Genomic DNA, 19,637 nt, shown 5'->3' with positions numbered 1-19,637 from the left:
TTCTTGGGGATGGTCCTGATCCCTGCCTCCTGTAAAATGTCATGAACCTCCGTCCATAGTTCATCAGGCACTCTGTCTATCAGATCTAATCCCTTGAATTTATTTGTCACTTTCACTGTTTAGGGATTTTATTTAGGTCATACCTGAATGGTTTAGTGGTTTTCCCTACTTTCTTCAATTTAAGTATGAATTTGGCAATGAGGAGTTCATGGTCTGAGCCATAGTCAGTTCCCAGTCTTATTTTTGCTGACTGTATAAAGATTCTCCATCTTTGGCTGCAAAGAATTTAATCACTCTGAATTTGGTATTGACCATCTGGTGATGTCCATGTGGAGAGTCTTCTCCTGTGTTTTTGGAAGAGGGTGTTTTCTATGACCAGTGCATTCTCTCGGCAAAAGTCTTTGCCCTGCTTCATTCTGCACTCCAAGGCCAAATTTGCCTGTTACTCCAGGTATTTCTTGAGTTCCTAATTTTGCATTCCAGTCTACTGTAATGAAAAGGACATATTTTGGGGGTGTTAGTTCTAGAAGATCTTGTAGGTCTTCACAGAACCGTTCAACTTCAGCTTCTTCATCGTTACTGGTTGGGTCATAGACTTGGATTACTATGATATTAAATGGTTGCCTTGGAAATGGACAGAGATCATTCTGTCATTTTTGAGATTGCATCCAAGTACTGCATTTCGGACTCTTTTGTTGACTATGATGGCTACTCTGTTTCCTCTGAGGGATTCTTGCCCACAGTAGTAGATATTGTGGTCATCTTAGTTAAATTTACCCATTCTAGTCCATTTTATTTCGCTGATTTCTAAAATGTCGATGTTTATTCTTACTATCTCCTGTTTGACCACTTTCAATTTGCCTTGTTTCATGGACTTAACATTCCAGGTTCCTATGCAATATTGCTCTTTACAGCATCAGACTTTACTTCCATCACGCATCCACAACTGGGTGTTATTTTTGCTTTGGCTCTGTTTCTTCATTCTTTTTAGAGTTAGTTCTCCACTGATCTCCAGTAGCATATTGGACAGCTACCAACCTGGGGAGTTCATCTTTCAATTTCCTATTTTTTGCCTTTTTATACTGTTTATGGTGTTCTCAAGGCAAGAATACTGAAGTGGTTTGCCATTCCCTTCTCCAGTGGACCACGTTTTGTCAGAACTCTCCACAGTGACCTGTCCATCTTGGGTGGCCCTACCTAGCATGGCTCATAGTTTCATTGAGTTAGACAAGCTGTGGTCCATGTGATCAGATTGGTTAAATTTCTGTGATTATGATTTTCAGTCTGTTTGCCCTCTGATGGAGAAGGATAAGAGGCTTGTGGAAGCTTCCTTATGGGAGAGACTGACTGAGGGGGACATGGTCTTGTTCTGATGGGCGGGGACATGCACAGTAAATCTTTAATCCAATTTTCTGTGTTCCTTCCCTGTTTTTTGACCTGAGGCCCAACTATGGTGCCTGTAATGAAGATAATGGTGACCTCCTTCAAAAGGTACCACGCACACTGCTACACTCAATGCCCCCAACCCTGCAGCAGGCCAACGCCAACCCACGCCTCTGCCAGAGACTCCTAGACACTCATGGGCAAGTCTTGATTAGTCTCTTGTGGGCTTATTGCTCCTTTCTCCTAGGTCCTGGTATGCACAAGTTTCTGTTTGTGCCTTCCCAGAGTCTGTTTCCCAAGTCCTGTGTAAGTTCTGGTGGCTCTATGGTGGGTTAATGGCTACCTCCTCCAAGAGGGCTTATGCTATACCCAGGTCTACTGCACCCAGAGCCCCTGCCCCCTCAGCAGTCCATTGCTGACACGTACCTCCTCAGGAGACACCCAAACACAGTTCCGTCTCAGTCTTTATGGGGTCTCTGGGTCCTGGTACACACAAGGTATGTTTGAACCCTCTGAGCATCTCTGGCGGGTGTGGGATCTGATGCTAAACACAATTTCGCCCCTCCTACCATCATACTGGGGCCTCTCCTTTGCCCTTGTGCTATACAGTAGGTTCTCATTATTTTATACACAGGTAGTGTACATGTGTCAATCTCAGTCTCCCAGTTCATCCCACCCCCTGCTTCCTCTTCGGTAACTGTAAGTCCATTCTCTATGTCTGTGTCTCTGTTTCTGCTTTGCTAATTATTTCATGCGCACCATTTCTCTAGCTTCCACATACAAACAATATTATATGATGTTTGTTTTGCTCCTTCTGACTTACTTTACTCTGTATGACAGTCTCTAGGTCCATCCACATCTCTCCAAATGATACTATTTCATTCCTTTTTATGGCTGAGTAATATTTCATTGTATATATGGATCGCATCTTCTTTCCTCCATCAGTGAACATTTAGGTCGCTTCCATGTCCTGGCTATTGTAAATAGCAGTGAACACTGGGATGCCTGAATCCTTTCAAGTTTTGATTTTCTCCAAATATATGCCTAGGAGTGGGATTGCTGGTTCATATGGGAGCTCTAGTTTTAGTTTTTTAAGGAACTTCCATACGGTTCTTCAGTGGCTGTACCAATTTACATTCTCACCATCAGTGCAGGGGAATGTGCATTTCCTTTTCTCCACACCCTCTCAAGCATTTATTATTTGTAGACTTTTTGATGATGTCCATTTTGACTGGTATGAGCTGATACATCATTGTAGTTTTGATTTGCATTTCCCTAATAATTAGTGATGTTGAGCATGTTTTCATGTGCTTGTTGGCCCTCTGTATATCTTCTTTGGTGAAATATGTATTTAGGTCTTCCACCCAGTTTTTGATTGGGTTATTCATTTTTTTGGTATTGAGCTGCATGAGCTGTTTGTATATTTTGGAGATTAATTCCTTGTCAGTTGCTTCCTTTGCAAATAAAACTCTTAGAGGAAAATATAGGCAGAACAATCTTTGACATAAATCACAGTGAGATCTTTTTGGATCCATTGTTTAGGGTAATGAACATAAAACCAAAAATAAACAAATGGAACCTAATTAAACTTAAAACTTTTGCATAGCAAAGGAAAGCATGAACAAAACAAAAAGGCATAGTGTGTTTAAAAGAGAACAGTACCACCACGTAGGGGGCATTTTAGATGTCTGGACAGCTGGTATGACTGGCATTTACTGGAATGAGGGATATTAAATGTCTGTGCTATGTGGGAAAGAGCTGAACCATTTTCAAATGTCCAGCTAAACTATTAGTTTAGCTAGTGCTAAGCTTTCTGAAAATACAAACTAGTAGTGATTTACACATGATAATCCTAAAATGTTTTTACAAAAATTATATGAAAAGCTAAAGGTAAATAGGAGATGGTCATTATGATGGAATATTATTATAGAATAAAGACTTTGTCTTTAAATTTATTGACATTAAGCATTTTTTCCTCTCAATTATAGCATTTACAAATACATAGTGAGTTGAAAAAAATTTCAGTGGATTAGAACAATTACTAAAAAAGGAAAACAGCTTGTACATATGTAAAAAGAAATTTGAAAAAAAATGACAGAACATATATTATTAAAATAGCAGAGATATCAAGGCTTTGGTCAAATTTTATTAGGAAGAGATGGTTAAAATAGTTCCTATGTGGCCATCCTAAATTTTGAAACAAAATAAGGAATCTGTGTTGTGAAAAGTTACATACTAATTTTTTGTTGTATTGCCTAGTTGACAGCTTTCTTTCTAATTTTGATACTGTCTTTGGAGGTCTCCGATTTTACTTTCCTAGAATCTCCAGCATTTTCTAATTATCGCTCTCTTCCAAAGGATATCATTGGCAAAATCTTTTCAAGTACTAGTTGTTGTTCAGTCACTCAGTTGTGTCCGGCTCTTTGCAACCCCATGGACTACAGTATGCCTGGCTTCCCTGTCCTTCACTATCTCCCAGAATTTGCTCAAACTCATTTCTGTTGAGTCAATGATGCCATCCAACCATCTCATCCTCTGTTGTTCCCTTCTCTTCCTGCCCTCAATCTTTCCCAGCATCAGGGTCTTTTCCAATGAGTCAGCTCTTCCCATCAGGTGGCCAAAATATTGGAGCTTCAGCATCAGTCTTTCCAATGAATATTCAGGGTTGATTTCCTTTAGGATTGACTAGTTTGACCTCCTTGCTATCCAAGAGTCTTCTCCAGCACCACAGTTCAAAAGCCTCAATTCTTTGGTGCTCAGCCTCCTTTTTGGTTCAACTCTCACATTCATACATGACAACTGAAAAAATCTTAGCTTTGACTATATGGACCTTTGTCAGCAAAGAGATGTCTCTGCTTTTTAATACACTGTCTGGGTTTGTCACAGCCTTTCTTCCAAGAAGCAAACATCTTTTAATTTCATGGCTGCAGTTACCATCTGCAGTGATTTTGGAGCCCAGGAAAATAAAGTCTGTCACTGGTTCCATTTTTTCCCCATCTATCTGCCAAGAAGTGATGGAACTGGATGCCATGATCTTAGTTTTTTGAATGTTGAGTTTTAAGCCAGCTTCTAAAGTACAAGAGATCTTAGTAATTATGTCTTAAGATGTAGGAATCTCTTAAGATAGGAAAAATAACTTCTACTACCTCATTATTATACAGTGCTTTCAAAAAAAGTTAGTTTAAGGATAGGTAATATTATCTTAATCTGTTTGTATAATTCAAGGGTCCATGTATGAAAGTCTGATTCTGATCATTTGTTGACTCTGTTGACTTTGTTGATTCTCCAGCTAGTCCTACAATTTCTCTAAACACAGTATCTCTATCAGTAAGACTAAAATATTTGGATTATATAGCTTCTAAATCATTTCCATTCCTGAAATACTGAGATTTTTTAAAGTCTTGCTACAATCAGTGTTTTCTGTTAGAGTGCAAACATCTGCTTCTTTTGTGATGTTGACTATTTTTATACATGAACTTTTAGAAAATACTGCTTGGTCTTTGTATGGTATATTATTTATATACATACTTCAGTTCTCTTAGGAGAACAATGTATAGACATTTGACTTCATGCTATGTGGTATATTTATTTTGCTTATTTTTCCTTCATTCCATCAAAATGCACCTTTACCAGATTAGGCATGACTTTTAGCTATATTTCAAAACATTAGAATGGGCATTTGAGAATAACTTAGATTCAAACTTAAAATCAAACTTAACTTCTTTCTTACTGATGTATTAAATTAGTTACCAGATCATGTGGCTGATAAGTCCTTCTCAATCCTAAAAACCTATGGATTATCTCCAATTTAGGCTCACTATTTCTATGTAGTTTAGGCCCTTAGGCTATATGCACATCCAAAGCAACCATCATCCTACCTGGGCAGACTTCTGCTCTCTCTCTCTAATCCTTTCTCTCCATCACAGAAGACTCTAACATTCAAATTTATCCCCTGTGAATTGCAAAGTCCCAGAGGGCCTCGCACATATCTATGCTCTGTGTACTAGCCAAACTCCAAAGCTTATCTCACATACTGCCTAAGAGAGATGCCACCACTTTCATGTAATTGTAGAACTCCTCTGGGGTGGACAATACCTTTTTCAGGGAGCTCTGCCTACTGTAACAAAGCACCATAGACTGTGTGGTTTAAAGAACAGGAATTTATCTTCTTACAATCTGGAAGCTGAGATGTCCAAGTTCAAGGTGTCAGCACATTTGGTTCCTGGTGAGAGGTCCCCTCCTGGCTTATTCTTCCTCTTCCTGCTATGTCCTCACATGGCCTTTCCTTGGTGCATGTAGATGGAGAGAAAGACAGAGAGAGAAAGGTGACAGTGGAGAGTTGGGGAAAAGAGAGAATATTCCTCTTCTTTGAAGGCCACTAATCCTATCTTGAAGGCTCAACCTCATGACCTCATCTTAACTGCCTCCCAAAGGCCCCATCTCCAAATATTATAACATAGGGTTAGGGCATAAACATAGGAATTTTGAGGGAAAGTAAGCATTCACTCCATACCATTTTATCCCTGGCCTCCCAAATTCAAGTCCTTCTGAAATGCAAAATACATTCATTTCATCCCAACAGTCCCCAAAGTCTTAAATTATTCCAGCATCATTTAAAATCTGAAGTCTAAAGCCTCATATAAATATTATATTAATCAGATATGTGTGAGACATCAGGTATAATTTTGTTACCAAAAGTGGGGTCTGGCTGCTTCCTACTCTAAAGCCAATACTCAAGAGGCAAGGTTGGTGGAAAGGAAAGTTTGATTTATTTCAGGAGAAAAAGCAGACTTGTGTCCAAAGGCCGACTCTCTGCACTGACAAATGGGCAAGAGCTTCTATAGGTGAAGGGAGGGGGCTACATGCAGACAGAGCATAGTCAACTCTGACAATCATCTTGAAATTGGCCATGCAGTCGTCTGATCAATGTCATTTTGATTGATTTATGTACGGTTAGTCTTCAGTTCCAGGGTTATTTATTTATTTTTCCCACTTCTTTGAGGCATATTCCCAGAATCGTAGCAGTTTATGTTATGGCTACAGTCTTGTCATCATACAATTAACTTCTTCCACCTGGTGGAGGTTTCAGTATCTACAAAATGGCTCAAAGGATATGGCTCAGAATATTATCTGTAGCCCTTGAGGAGGAACTAAGTTCCTTGACTTTGCTTAATGAGTGAACTATTACTATTTTGACTGCTTTCCTTAGCTTCCGCATCTTCTCACTTCTCTGATTAAGCTTATTCTTTGGCTAAAGTTTTTCAACAGACAAAAGGCAGGTAGAGGACATGGTGGCCTCTGAGGGGTAGGGTGAGGATGGACCATAGGGTCCTGCTCTGTTTCAGTTCTTCCTGGGGCAAAAGTACTCTCTATCGGTGAATCTGTGAAACCAGATAAGTCAGTGTACTTCCAAATTACAGTGGTGGCATAGATAGGCATTCCCATTCCAAAAGGGAGAAACATGGAAGAAGGAAAGAATGATGGGTTCTGAGCAAGTCCAAAATCTAGCAAGGTAAATCCCATCTCATCTTGGTGCTGTAGGATCATATTTCGGTTCAGTGCTGTACACTACAGGCCTGCCGTGGCAGCAGCTCTGCCTTCAGTACCCTCTGAAGTTGTCACAGAGATTCTCCGTGAATCTGATGGGAGGGGTTCATACCCCAAGACTCTGGGTCGCCCCATCCCACTGCTTTGCAGGACTGTCTCATATCCAAGTCTTTGGATGAAAGCCATCTGGCCTATTAAATCCGCAGTGGTGACCCTGATGATCTCGACATGATTTCTGGGATCTTTCCATTTCCTTGAAAGAGAGTACATATTTCCGTCCTTATAGAAATATGATTGAACCCAATAGAATCTAAATCTGACACCCTTCTTTCATTTTGTTCCATCTCTGTCCCCTTCAATTCAGTGGCTATATTTCAGTTTTTATAATTCCATAATATCTTTGATTGATTGTCCAGCCTTTCCCTGGGTATTCTCTTCAGAATATGCTTTTGTGTTTTTTTGTTTTTTTTTTTTGCAAAATAGTCAGACTGAGAATTTTCCAAATCATTAGGTCTGATTCCTTTTTTGCTTAAAAATCCCTCCAATTTTTTTTTTTTTTTTTTTTGCTTTATACTGTAAACAATCAAGAGGAACCAGACTGCTCCCTCAACATTTGCTTGAAAATCTCTTTAATTAGATATCCAACTTCATTACTCATGAGTTCTGTCTTCTGTAAAATACTTGAACTGACATACTTTAACCAAGTACTTTGTCACTTTATAATAACGATAGCCTTTCTTCCAGTTCACGATAACATATCCTTAGGTCTGCAGGAGACATCACCAGAATGGCCCTTCATGTCCACATTTTTACAAACATCTTATTTGTGAGTATTTATGCAATCTCTTAGAAGATGGAGGTTTTTTATTCTGATCTCCTTTTTTATTTCTCAGCCCCCTCCAGAATGGCCTAAATGCCCATAGTTCGAGCATGCACCTCAAAACCTTTTCAGCCTTTACCCATTACCCCGTTCAAAAGCTGCTTCCACATTTTTAGGTATTTGTCACAGCAGTGCCCCATTTCTCAATATCAAAATCCTATTTTAGAATTCCTGGGTAATCTAGCAATTGCACTTCTAGATATATGTCTAAAGGAAGTAAAATCAGGATCTCAAAGAATTATGTATACTGTCATGTTCATGGAAGCATTATTCATGATGGGAAAGATACGGAAATAACCTATGTCAGTCAATGGATGAATAGATAAAGAAGATGTGGTGTACATAAACAATGAAATATTATTCAACCATGATAAAACAAGACATCTTGGCATTTGTAACAGCATGGATGGATCTTGGGGGTATTATGCTAAGTGAAATACATCAGACAGAGGAAGCAGTGTATAATATCATTTATATATTGACTCTAAAAAGTGTTGAACTCTAGAAACAGTACAATGGTGTTTACTAGGGGCTAGAGGGTAGGGGCTAGGGGAGAATTGGGTCATAGGGTACAAATTTTAGTTGTAAGCTGAATACCTTCTGGGGATCTCACATAAAGAGTGGTATGTGTGTGCTTAGTTGCTTAGTTGTGTGCGACTCTTTCTAACCTCATGGACTGTAGCCCGCCAGTTTCCTCTGTTAATGGGAATTCTTCAGGCAAGAATACTGCAGTGAGTTGCCATGCCCTTCTTCAAGGGATCTTCCCAACCCGTGGATCAAACTCAGGTCTCTCACATTGCAGACACATTTTTTTACCATCTGAGCTACCAGGGAAACCCAGTGATTTTAGCTAATAATACTGCATGTTATAATTAAAAGGTACTAAGAGAACAGATCTTAATGTTCTTATTACAAAAAAAGAAATTGTAATTATGTAATGGAATTGAGGTGTCAGCTAATTCTGTGGTGATAATCATTCGGCAACATGTAAATGTATTGAATTAACACACCTACATCTAAAGATTACACAATATTATATGTTAATTATATTTAAATGAAGCTAGAAGAACAAAAAAAATGCTAAATCTTAGTCATCTTGGACTTCCACACCACACTACTGTAAGTTGGGTACATTCAACACTGAAATTCATTTTTCTCACAGTTTTGGAAGTTAATCATTACACAGGATGTTCTAGATTGTATGCAGATTTGGGTCATTCTATCCCAGATGAGAGACTAAACTGCACACTCTATCTAGCCATACAGAGTAGATAATATTGGTGCCACTTTACACCTGGCAGGATATGGCTTTATATTCCTTGAGGTCAAGGCTGTCTATAAGCAGAGGGAGTGGTACAGCCTCTGCCAACTTCTCTGTCCTATTTACTCTGTTAGAAACAGCAGTGCTTCTGGGCCCACTTTTATTAATTTCCATGGGGCAAAACAATCCTGAAACTTAATAAGGATAAGCATCTTCAGGTATATATAAAATTAACTGGGTGCACTATGCCAAAGCCTTTGACTGTATGGATCACAATAAACTGTGGAAAACTCTTCAAGAGATGGGAATACCAGACCACCTGACCTGCCTCTTGAGAAACCTGCATGCAGGTCAGGAAGCAACAGTTAGAACTGGATGTGGAACAACAGACTGGTTCCAAATAGGGAAAGGAGTACATCAAGGCTGTATATTGTCACTCTGCTTATTTAACGTATATGCAGAGTACATCATGAGAAACGCTGGGCTGGAAGAAGCACAAGCTGGAATCAAGATTGCCAGGAGAAATATCAGTAACCTCAGATATGCAGATGACACCACACTTATGGCAGAAAGTGAGGAAGAACTAAAGAGCCTCTTGATGAAAGTGAAAAAGAACTAAAGAGCCTCTTGATGACAGTGAAAGAGGAGAGTTAAAAAGTCGGCTTAAAGCTCAACATTCAGAAAACTAAGATCATGGCATGCAGTCCCATCACTTCATGGCAAATAGATGGAGAAACAGTGGAAACAGTGGCTGACTTTATTTTGGGGGGCTCCAAAATCACTGCAGATGGTGATTGAAGCCATGAAATTAAAAGATGCTTACTCCTTGGAAGGAAAGTTATGACCAACCTAGACAGCATATTAAAAAGCAGAGACATTACTTTTTGCCAACAAAGGTCCATCTAGTCAAGGCTATGGTTTGTCCAGTGGTCATGTATGGATGTGAGAGTTGGAGTATAAATAAAGCTGAGTGCTGAAGAGTTCATACTTTTGAACTGTGGTTTTGGAGACTACTCTTGAGAGTCCCTTGGACTGCAAGGAGATCCAACCAGTCCATCCTAAAGGAGATCAGTCCTGGGTGTTCATTGGAAGGACTGATGTTGAAGCTCTAACTCTAATACTTTGGCCACTTGATGTGAAGAGCTGACTCATTTGAAAAGACCCTGATGCTGGGAAAGATTGAGGGCAGGAGGAGAAGGGGACAATGAGGATAAGATGGTTGGATGGCATCACCGACTCAATGGACATGGGTTTGGGTGGACTTTGGGAGTTGGTGATGGAAAGGGAGGCCTGGCGTGCTGCAGTTCATGGAGTTGCAAAGAGTCGGACATGACTGAGTGACTGAACTGATGAATGGTTGACTAGAACTTTCAGTCATTTTAGTGCTTGCAGGGTGTATTGGGCTCTACAGAATGATCAGATATTCTTTAGTTGTAGCTGAATCTCTTTCCATGGAAAAGCTGTTAGTCTGTGCAGGGTGGCAACTGGCCAAGTTTTTAGAACACCTCTTTGGCCAAGTCTATAAGAGTCCTGGAGTATTGAAAATCTCAGGTTCTTTTTTCACTTGGTCCAGCAGTTTGTAGCTGAGAGGTAGAATGAGATTGGGTAGAATGAGATGACAGGCATGGGTCCCAAGGTTTCAGGATGAATAGAAATTCTTAAAACTTAGGTGAGAGGGTATAGTAGTTTCAGTATTTGCTTGCACACATGGTGGGGCAATTTAACAACTATGGTTTTAGTGAGTCCTTGAAATGAGTTCATGGGCTCAATTCCAATGCGTGCACGTGTGCATGTGTGTGTTTGTGTGTGTGTGTATGTGTGTAGGTTTCCCCACACCAACAAGCAGTTCTGGATACCAGCAGCATGTCTGAAAATTCAACTCAGTGCTCACACTATTTACTGGAAGGTAGAATTAGATTCTACAAGTAAAGTGTTTAGTTCCAGAACCCCTCCCTTTACTTCAAACCCCAATCACAAGTCCTGGTTGTTGTCCGTACTTCTGACCAACTGGCTAAAATTCAGAGGTACCCACAATCCCCTCCTCAGGTTCAAAGAATTTGCTAGAACTGTTCACAGAACTCAAGAAAACCCATTACTCACTAGATTACTGATTTATTATTAAAGGATGTTAAAGGGTACAAATCAACAGTGAGATGAAGAGATACACTGGGTGAGGTTCAGAACAGAAGAACTTCTGTCCACCTGGAGGCTGGGGCCAGCACTTGGAAACATTCTTGTTCCCCATCTTGAAAGCTGTCCAAAAAGGGGTGCATAAAGCTATCCTTCTGGGTTTTTATGGAGGTTTCATTACATAGTCATAACTGACTAAATCATTGGCCAATGGTGATTGATTTAACCCCAAGCCCCTCATCTCTTTCTGGGAATCAGGGAGTGAGATTTAAAGTCCCAACTTTCTAATCATATGGTTGATTCTCTTGGCAACCAGCACTCTCCCTTGGGTGAGATCCAAAAGCCAGTTTCCTTGTAGCATTTTCAAGAACTAAAGGACAGGAGACCAAACATTATCACAGTTACTATTGCCCAGGAAATTCCAAGGGTTTTAGGGGCTGTGTTCATCTGAATAACCACCTATACACACACAGACACACACACACACACACACGTATATATATCACAATATTAATATTGCAGGTCTTTAGAGCTGGGACCGTAAAATGAGAATGGATGAAGGGGTTCTTGAGTGCAGCTGGCTTTGCGAAACTAAGCAATTTAGAAATGTCAATCTGCTGCTGCTGCTGCTAAGTTGCTTCAGTCGTGTCCTACTCTGTGCGACCCCATAGATGGCAGCCCGCCAGGCTCCCTCATCCCTGGGATTCTCCAGGCAAGAACACTGGAGTGGGTTGCCATTTCCTTCTTTAATGCATGAAAGTGAAAAGTGAAAGTGAAGTCGCTCAGTCGTGTCCGACTCTTAGCGACCCCATGCAAACTAAGCAATTTAGAAATGTCAATCTACAAGTATGCAAAAAAAAAAACCTATAGGCTGTATGGTAGATAACTTTTCTCCACCTTTGAGGGAGAAATAGGCCAGAGGTGTAGGAAACTTGACCCAAGTTTGGCCAGTCATTGAACTGCCTCATTACCAGTTACTGACCCAAGTAGTACATACGTGCATATTAAGTTGCTTCAGTTGTGTCTGCCTGTTTATGACCCTATGAACTGTAGCTGGCCAGACTTCTCTGTCCATGGGATTCTACAGGCAAGAATACTAGAGTAGGTTGCCATGCCTTCCTCCAGGGGACCTTCCCAATCCAGGGATCAAACCAGGATCTCTTATATCTCCCTCATTGGCAGGCTGGATCTTTACCACTAACACTACCTCAGAAGCCCTGACCCAGGTAGAACCATTGCTGATTCATATGGTGTCTTTCTTTGTATGAATTTGAAAAAAATTTTGCTTCCTAAAGATACTTTACTTCTATATATTAGAAAATTATCATAATACACCCATTTTTGTAGACTGACTCATCTTACTGCCACCTGCTGGAGAGTCATGGTAATAAATATACAAATATATTTATATCAGACTTTTCTCTAAGAATGGCGCACTGTAATAGTAGCTTAGCACCTGAGCCTATCATAGTGATTGGCCACTGTGTATATCCATGACCGAAGCTGGACCTATCAAAGTCCTCTCCTAGGAGCTTACTGTAATTAGCTCTTTTTTTTTTCTACTTGCAGAGTTATAAGATGTGAATATGGATTTATCAGTGACCAAAGTTCAACTTTAGGGAGAAATTGAAGCCAATCCACTAAAAGGGGATGGGATACAAGGACAAAAATAAGTAGTCCCAATGGACTCTGGCTCCATTTCTGGCTCCAGTTCTACTAGAAAATATTTCTCTTCTTGCCTTTCTATGGTTAAGCTATGAGATAATTTCCTTTGTTCAGTTAAGCAAAGTTCAGTTTCTGTCTCATGAATAAAAAGTAAGGAAAACAATGTTAAATCTACATTAACTTTGTAAGTAAGTAAAGTAAACTGACTATTGTTGAGAACGAGGGCAAAAAGAGATACTCTGAGGTAAAATCATTTTATATTAGAGTCGTGTCTGGGATTATCTAATTGTTTTTGCTGGGGCTGTGTCTTGCTAATCCTAGCAGCACATCTACTCCATAGCATAGATTCTTACCTAAACTAACCATTTGCTAAATATTTGTCAAATTAAATTCGTTTCAAAACACACAAGATAGACAATACTTCATTCATTCATCTCCTTATCAAGTATTTATTAATCAGCTACATTGGAATAGACACAGCTCTAATTACTCAGGATACTACAATGGGTATTTGTATTTTAACTGCCAGATCACATTTGTTTTTCACCAATATGCTTCTGTAATAGACAGCCATTATGCCAAAAACAATGGATACATTAAAAAAGAGACCTTCTCCAGACAAATAGAGACAAAACCACAAGATGTCTGAGGCATCTAGAACCACAAGATGATGAGGTTCTAGCTTCCAGTTTATATTCCCTAGATATGATGTATATGAGGTACCATTTAACCTCCCCAGACCATGTTTCCTCATCTATCAAATGAAGATTTGTAACTGGATGATCTTTAAGGTTTATTTTGGCTAAAAGGAGCCTAAAGTTTTCTTTCAGTCTTTCTAGGTAATGGCTTTCAGAGTTTGACCCTTTCCATTGGCCTAGAAACTTAGTAGAACACAAATTTCAGACCCTTGCCCTAGACCTACTGGGTCAGACACCCTGGTAGTGGGGTCCGTTAACAAGCTCTGATATATGATTTTCCAGTAGGCATGTATGGACGTGAGACTTAGACTATAAAGAAAGCTGGGTGCTGAAGAATTGATGCTTTTGAACTGTGGTGTTGGAGAAGACTCTTAAGAGTCCCTTGGACTGTAAGGAGATCCAACCAGTCCATCCTTAAGGAGATCAGTCCTGGGTGTTCATTGGAAGGACTGATGCTGAAGCTGAAACTCCAATACTTTGGCCAACTGATGTGAAGAACTGACTCATTTGAAAAGACCCTGATGCTGGGAAAGATTGAAGGCAGGAGGAGAAGGGGACAACGGAGAATTAGATGGTTGGGTGGCATCACCGCTTAACGGACAAGAGTTTGAGTAAACTCCAGGAGTTGGTGATGGACAGGGAGGCCTGCTGTGCTGTAGTCCATGAGGTCGCAGAGTTGGACACGACTGAGTGACTGAACTGAACTGAACTGAACTATAACAGTAGATTAGTGAGTCCAACTATTTTGGATCAAAATTGAATCATAATTATTACTATAAAACATGCTATGCACATCCATATCACAAATTACTTCTAGGTAAAGGCTATCCTCCATCTATATATCTATCATCTGCTACTGCTGCTGCTAAGTCACTTCAGTCATGTCCGACTCTGTGCAACCCCATAGACGGCAGCCCACCAGGCTCCGCCGTCCCTGGGATTCTCCAGGCAAGAACACTAGAGTGGGTTGCCATTTCCTTCTCCAATGCATGAAGGTGAAAAGTGAAAGTGAAGCCGCTCAGTCATTTCCGACTCTTAGCGACCCCATCGACTGCAGCCTACCAGGCTCCTCCGTCCATGGGATTTTCCAGGCAAGAGTACTGGAGTGGGGTGCCATTGCCTTCTCCGATATCTATCATCTATCAATCTGTAAATATGATATGAAGTTAACTGAAAGGAGAAAAGTTAAAATTGGCTTCCAAATCCAAACTATAACAGTTAGTCAGCCCCCAGCAGTGATGAATTACTTCTTCTTAACAGTAAGAAGCTCTAGTGCCTTTGAGAATCGCTGCCTAGGCATATCGTGTACAGTATATTTCTTAGTGTGCATGTGGAGAACTTAACTCATTTTTCTCTGTTGCATTTCACAAGCAGTATTTTCTCTCATAGATATCCATGTTGTTCTCCATTATTTTTCACTCCATTATTTTGGTGGGAACAAAGTTGTCATTCCCCATTTTTTTTCTTTTTTCTTAATGTTTTCAAAAATCTCTAATGACTTCACTGGATTTTACAAACAAAGTTTATGCAAAAGAAAAAAAAATGAAAACAGTGTTGCCGTTATTATGTGTATTATCCTGTTTTTAAAGACGCAATGAACATTATTATGATAGTATACTAATAAAAGCTGCTGCCAACAAAATATTTTGGGAATATTTTTGAGTTCTTCATGAATTAAAAAGTATGGCAGTGTTGTAGCATTCCTCATGTAGGTTAATTATTACAGCTTGAATTCAGTAGATTAAACACACACACAGGAGAATATTGATAAGTGCCTGGAACTGAACAAACCACCATTAGATGATCTCCTATAATTATCCAATCCTTCCTGCTGCAACACTCAGAAAATACTGACTAAAGAGACAGAAAGAATAAAATGCTGGCTGCAAAGTCATTTCTAAAAAAATAAGACACTTTTCTATTAGCAGTCTGTTATTCTACGTTTATAAGTGATGTGGTTTGCGTATGTACTCATTTGCCTCTACCACTAGTACATAAACGTATTTATGAACACATTCATAAGAAATCTTATTAGGTGTCATTTTTGCTGTGTGATCACCATAAGTTAGCTTTGAAACATCATATGTGTCTGACTCTTTGCAACTATACAGTCCATGGAATTCTCCAGGCCAGAATCCTGGAGTGGGTAGCCTTTCCCTTCTCCAGGGGATCTTCGCAACCCAGGGATCAAACCCAGGTCTCCTGCATTGCAGGCAGATTCTTTACCAGCTGAGCCACAAAGGAAGCCCAAATTTTCCCAAGGGTGATTAAAAAATAGAGTGAATAGACTTGACTATATCCTGTTCTTCTCATTCTGTCTCCTTCCCCTCAATATCTTTAACTCTCTTTGTAAAACTTTCTTCTTTAGGAATATTTTATGCATACCTGATTAATGACTGATAGATAGTGGTAGTCATCACTGCTGGGGGCTGTCTAGTTGTTATAGTTTGGATTTGGAAGCCAATTTTAACTTTTCTCCTTTCAGTTAACTCCATATCATATTTACAGATTGATAGATGATAGATATATAGATGGAGGATAGCCTTTACTTAAAAGTAATTTGGATATGGATGTGCATAGCATGTTTTATAGTAATAATTATTATTCAATTTTGATCCAAAATAGTTGGACTCACTAATCTACTGTTGTTCAGTCGCTAATTGGTGTCCAACTCTGCGACCCCACGGACTGCAGCACACCAGGCTTCCCTGTCCTTCACTTTCTCCTGGGGTTTGCTCAAACTCATGTCCATTGAGCTAGTGATGCCATCCAACCATCTTATCCTCTGTTGTGCCCTTCTCCTCCTGCCTTCAACCTCTCCCAGCATCAAGGTCGTTTCCAATGAGTAGGCTCTTGGCATCAGGTGGTCAAAGTATTGGAGCTTCAACTTCATGAAGTAATAGTCCTTCCAGTGAATATTCAGGATTGATTTCATAGATATTATAGGAGAAAAGAAATTTTTTAATTGTCAGTGAAGGAGATTTAGCATAGCATGAAAATATTCTTATATTAATGAGACTTACTTTGTCTGTGGGAGAAAACCACCAAAACACCATCTTCTTTCCTGTTTTCCAGTATTCTTGCCTAACTTTGTTATTTCTGAGTTTTAAGGACTCTTCTATTCACTTGTCTACTATTGAGAGTCAAAAAATCAGATATAAAGGAGTAGCACCTTCCCTCTTTCTCACCTTCTTTCCTGCCATTTCTGACCACTTATCCTTCTTCCGACATTAAGTAAGAGTATAATTGAAGATTATCTTTTAATATAAAGAAGAACCTGCAGACACATGGTCATTTAAAACTATACATTCTCTTTACCTTAGAGAACTCAAGCACATTATTTATTTAACACTTCTAATTATTTCTTCCCTCTTCTCTCCAGTTTACTTAGTGTACACTGGTTTCTTTATTCTTGCCTTATTTTAATTTTCTTCCAGCAGCCTCTGCTTTCTACTTTTCTTCTTTTCCCTCTGATTTTTCAATGAATTTTAAATTTTTAAATTAATTTTTTTATTCTCTTGACACCACTTCTAAATTCCCATTTTTCTTCTGTTGTCTCTTTTTTCCTTCCATATTGCAAATAAGACTTACAAGGATTTATCAAGATGAATTATTCAGAATGAAGAGACTGAATATGAGGGGCCTAAGGGACTAGGAAGAGGGGAGCTGCCAAGATTTTCTTCTTGTATGGAAGCATGTTGAAACAACCTGGGGTATGAGAAGTAAGAGACAGAGATGCCTGCTAACGCATGACCAAATGGGAAGCCTATTAAAATAGTAATTTGGAGTAAAGTGCACTGAAGAAAACAAAGTAAATCCAGCCCTCTAGGTCAATAGCTAATAACCCATGAGTTTGCCACTCAGGAAATTAGAACTTTTAACTAATGAGAATCCTAGCCACCTACTGGGAATGAAACCCAAGGCTTCCTATTAACTCCCTTCCCTAGATCTTTTTAATAGAGCAGTCAAAAAGTTATTTCCTCTTTACTTAGTTGCAAAAGATTTGAAATAGATACAAAAACAAAAAAGAAAAAAGTTGGAAGCAAACTCTTCTTATTCTCTCTCACAACAGGAGGTCCAGTGTATTTCCCCCTCTACCCAAAACATACATCAGCATAGGTCATGAAAAGAGGAAGGACAGTATAAAAACAAAAAAACTGTCCCAGATAAGTAGTGCCAAGATGAGTCAGACAGTCTCCCAGGGGATTTTTTGGTGAGAGGACTTGCAATTAATAAATCCTCTATTAGGTTTGTGGAATCAGCAGGATTAAGCTACCTCTTTCAAGAACACTGTTTAAATATCATGATTCCAGGGGGTGAGGGGTCAATTTTATGGACAACTCTCTCTCTCTCTCTTTTTTTTTTTAAACCTGTACGTCTGTGTTAACTCTTAGCTGAGTAGGAGAGTGACTGGAGGCCTTCTGGACATACTCTCGCCCTGGATAAACATTTAGGTTCGTTTTTACTAACCCTAAATCCAACTTCTGACCCTCTTGTGGTTCTTATTAATTGATCAGAAAAAGTGTGGTGGGGATCCTGGTCCCTGCTGGTGGGGAAACAGAAGGAATCCAAGCTGGATGTGAAAAGACATAGAGCATGATCAAATGAGGGAGGGCATTTCAGGATCTAGACGAGAGGGTGGGCAGGACCCTGCTCCCAGACGCCCAGGTATTCCGGAGAGATCCCGGAGGAGGCACGTGCCTGGGGACTGCAGCTGACAGCCAGGCCGGCGGCCCGGCGCCCCTCTCCGCGCGCGGGCGGGGAACAGCGAGCGCGTGTGTGCGCGAGAGCGGCGGGCGGAGGCGCAGGCGCGCTGTTCGCCCGTCTGCAGCCCGGCGCCGAGCGCCGTGTCTCGGGAGCCGATGGCAGCACCACCACTGTGCGGCCGCCCGGCCGAGCGCCGAGCGCAGCCACCACCCGCCGCTGCCCGGGGAGCGTCCAGGATGTGGGGGGACCGGGGCGCGCAGCAGCCTCCGCTGGCCCGCCTGTGCTGACCTGCTTCGCTTGCCCCCAAAGAATGTCAGCCAAGTCCAAGGGGACCCCCTCCTCGTCCTCTCCAGCCGAGGGACCGCCGGCAGCCTCCAAAACCAAGGTGAAGGAACAGATCAAGATCATCGTGGAGGATCTGGAATTAGTCCTGGGCGACCTGAAGGACGTGGCCAAGGAACTTAAGGAGGTGAGAGGTGGCGGGGGTTGGGGGGTGGAGGGCTGGGGAAGGAGTTCGTTGTCTTTTACCCACTAGGGGTCCGTTTTCACTGGGGACCGCCAGATTTCTTAACTCCTAGGAAACTAAAGAAAGAGGACGCCTGCAGATAGACTTGCTCTGCTCCTGCGACTCCCGAGAAGTTGTTGCACTTTCTTATTTTTAATCAGGAAGAAATCAACTAGTGTTTTTTTAATCAATGGACCTGGGCTGGTGGGAGGGGTAAACATGCGAGCCTCCGTATCTAAGTGTGTGTGTGAGTGTGTGTGTGTGAGAGAGAGAGAGAGTAGGGGATTCACTGGGGGTGTGTCGACAGAGGAAGAGACCAGCCACCGGCCTGAGAGTCCAAGATGCTTCTCTCCTGCCCTCTTGCTCTCCCAGGCTTGTCGCTCCTTGCCTGGCAGCCTTCCTGGACCAAAGCTGATGGGGCGGGTTTCGGCCCTGAGCCAGACCCGGGAGGGCAGCCTGGGAGAATCTAGACTCCAGCTCTGCTCCCTGCTTCCCGAGCCCCGAACCCTGCTGGAAGGAAAGCGACCCGGGGTTGCTTGCAGGAGATCTCAGACGTGGGGATGTAGAAGGGTCTGGGACTTCCTCACTTTCGCAGTTCAGGAGGCAGCCGCTGCACTCCTTAGTAACTCCGGGCCTGCCCGGTACCCCACCTCCTTTCTTCTTCCCGTCCTATCGCCAGTTGGCATAGAAGCTGGGGCACAGAGCGCTTCGGGGTGTGTGTGTGCATGCATGTATGTGTGTGTGTGTGTGATGCGAGTGCACCAGCCTCTGGCCACTTGAGTTCTAGCTTTTGGGGACCCGGACTGTTTTGGTTTTCCCTCGCTCTCACGAACCCCCATTCTTCTATCCTTTCACCCCCAC

The 19,637-nt window shown here is 41.2% G+C and overlaps 1 protein-coding gene across 4 annotated transcripts in view; it reads left to right on the top strand.

Annotated features, from left to right (window-relative positions):
* The first annotated feature begins 18,234 nt into the window (after positions 1-18,234).
* Positions 18,235-19,637, top strand: part of PRR16 (proline rich 16) — a 290,139-nt gene continuing 288,736 nt past the window's right edge. For 2 of the 4 annotated variants that reach the window (XM_070374093.1, XM_070374092.1), the window contains exon 1: positions 18,235-18,740. In XM_070374093.1, the coding sequence (XP_070230194.1) occupies positions 18,582-18,740 (159 nt within the window). In that variant the 5' untranslated portion in view covers positions 18,235-18,581. The remainder of the gene's footprint in view (positions 18,741-19,637) is intronic. The other 2 variants (XM_070374094.1, XM_070374095.1) reach the window with 1 other exon arrangement.

This window comes from Bos mutus, chromosome 7 (assembly GCF_027580195.1).
Source record: "Bos mutus isolate GX-2022 chromosome 7, NWIPB_WYAK_1.1, whole genome shotgun sequence".
Taxonomy (NCBI): Eukaryota; Metazoa; Chordata; class Mammalia; order Artiodactyla; family Bovidae; genus Bos; species Bos mutus.
Note: the sequence above shows the minus strand (reverse complement) of the source record. Positions and strands in the feature narration are given on the sequence as shown.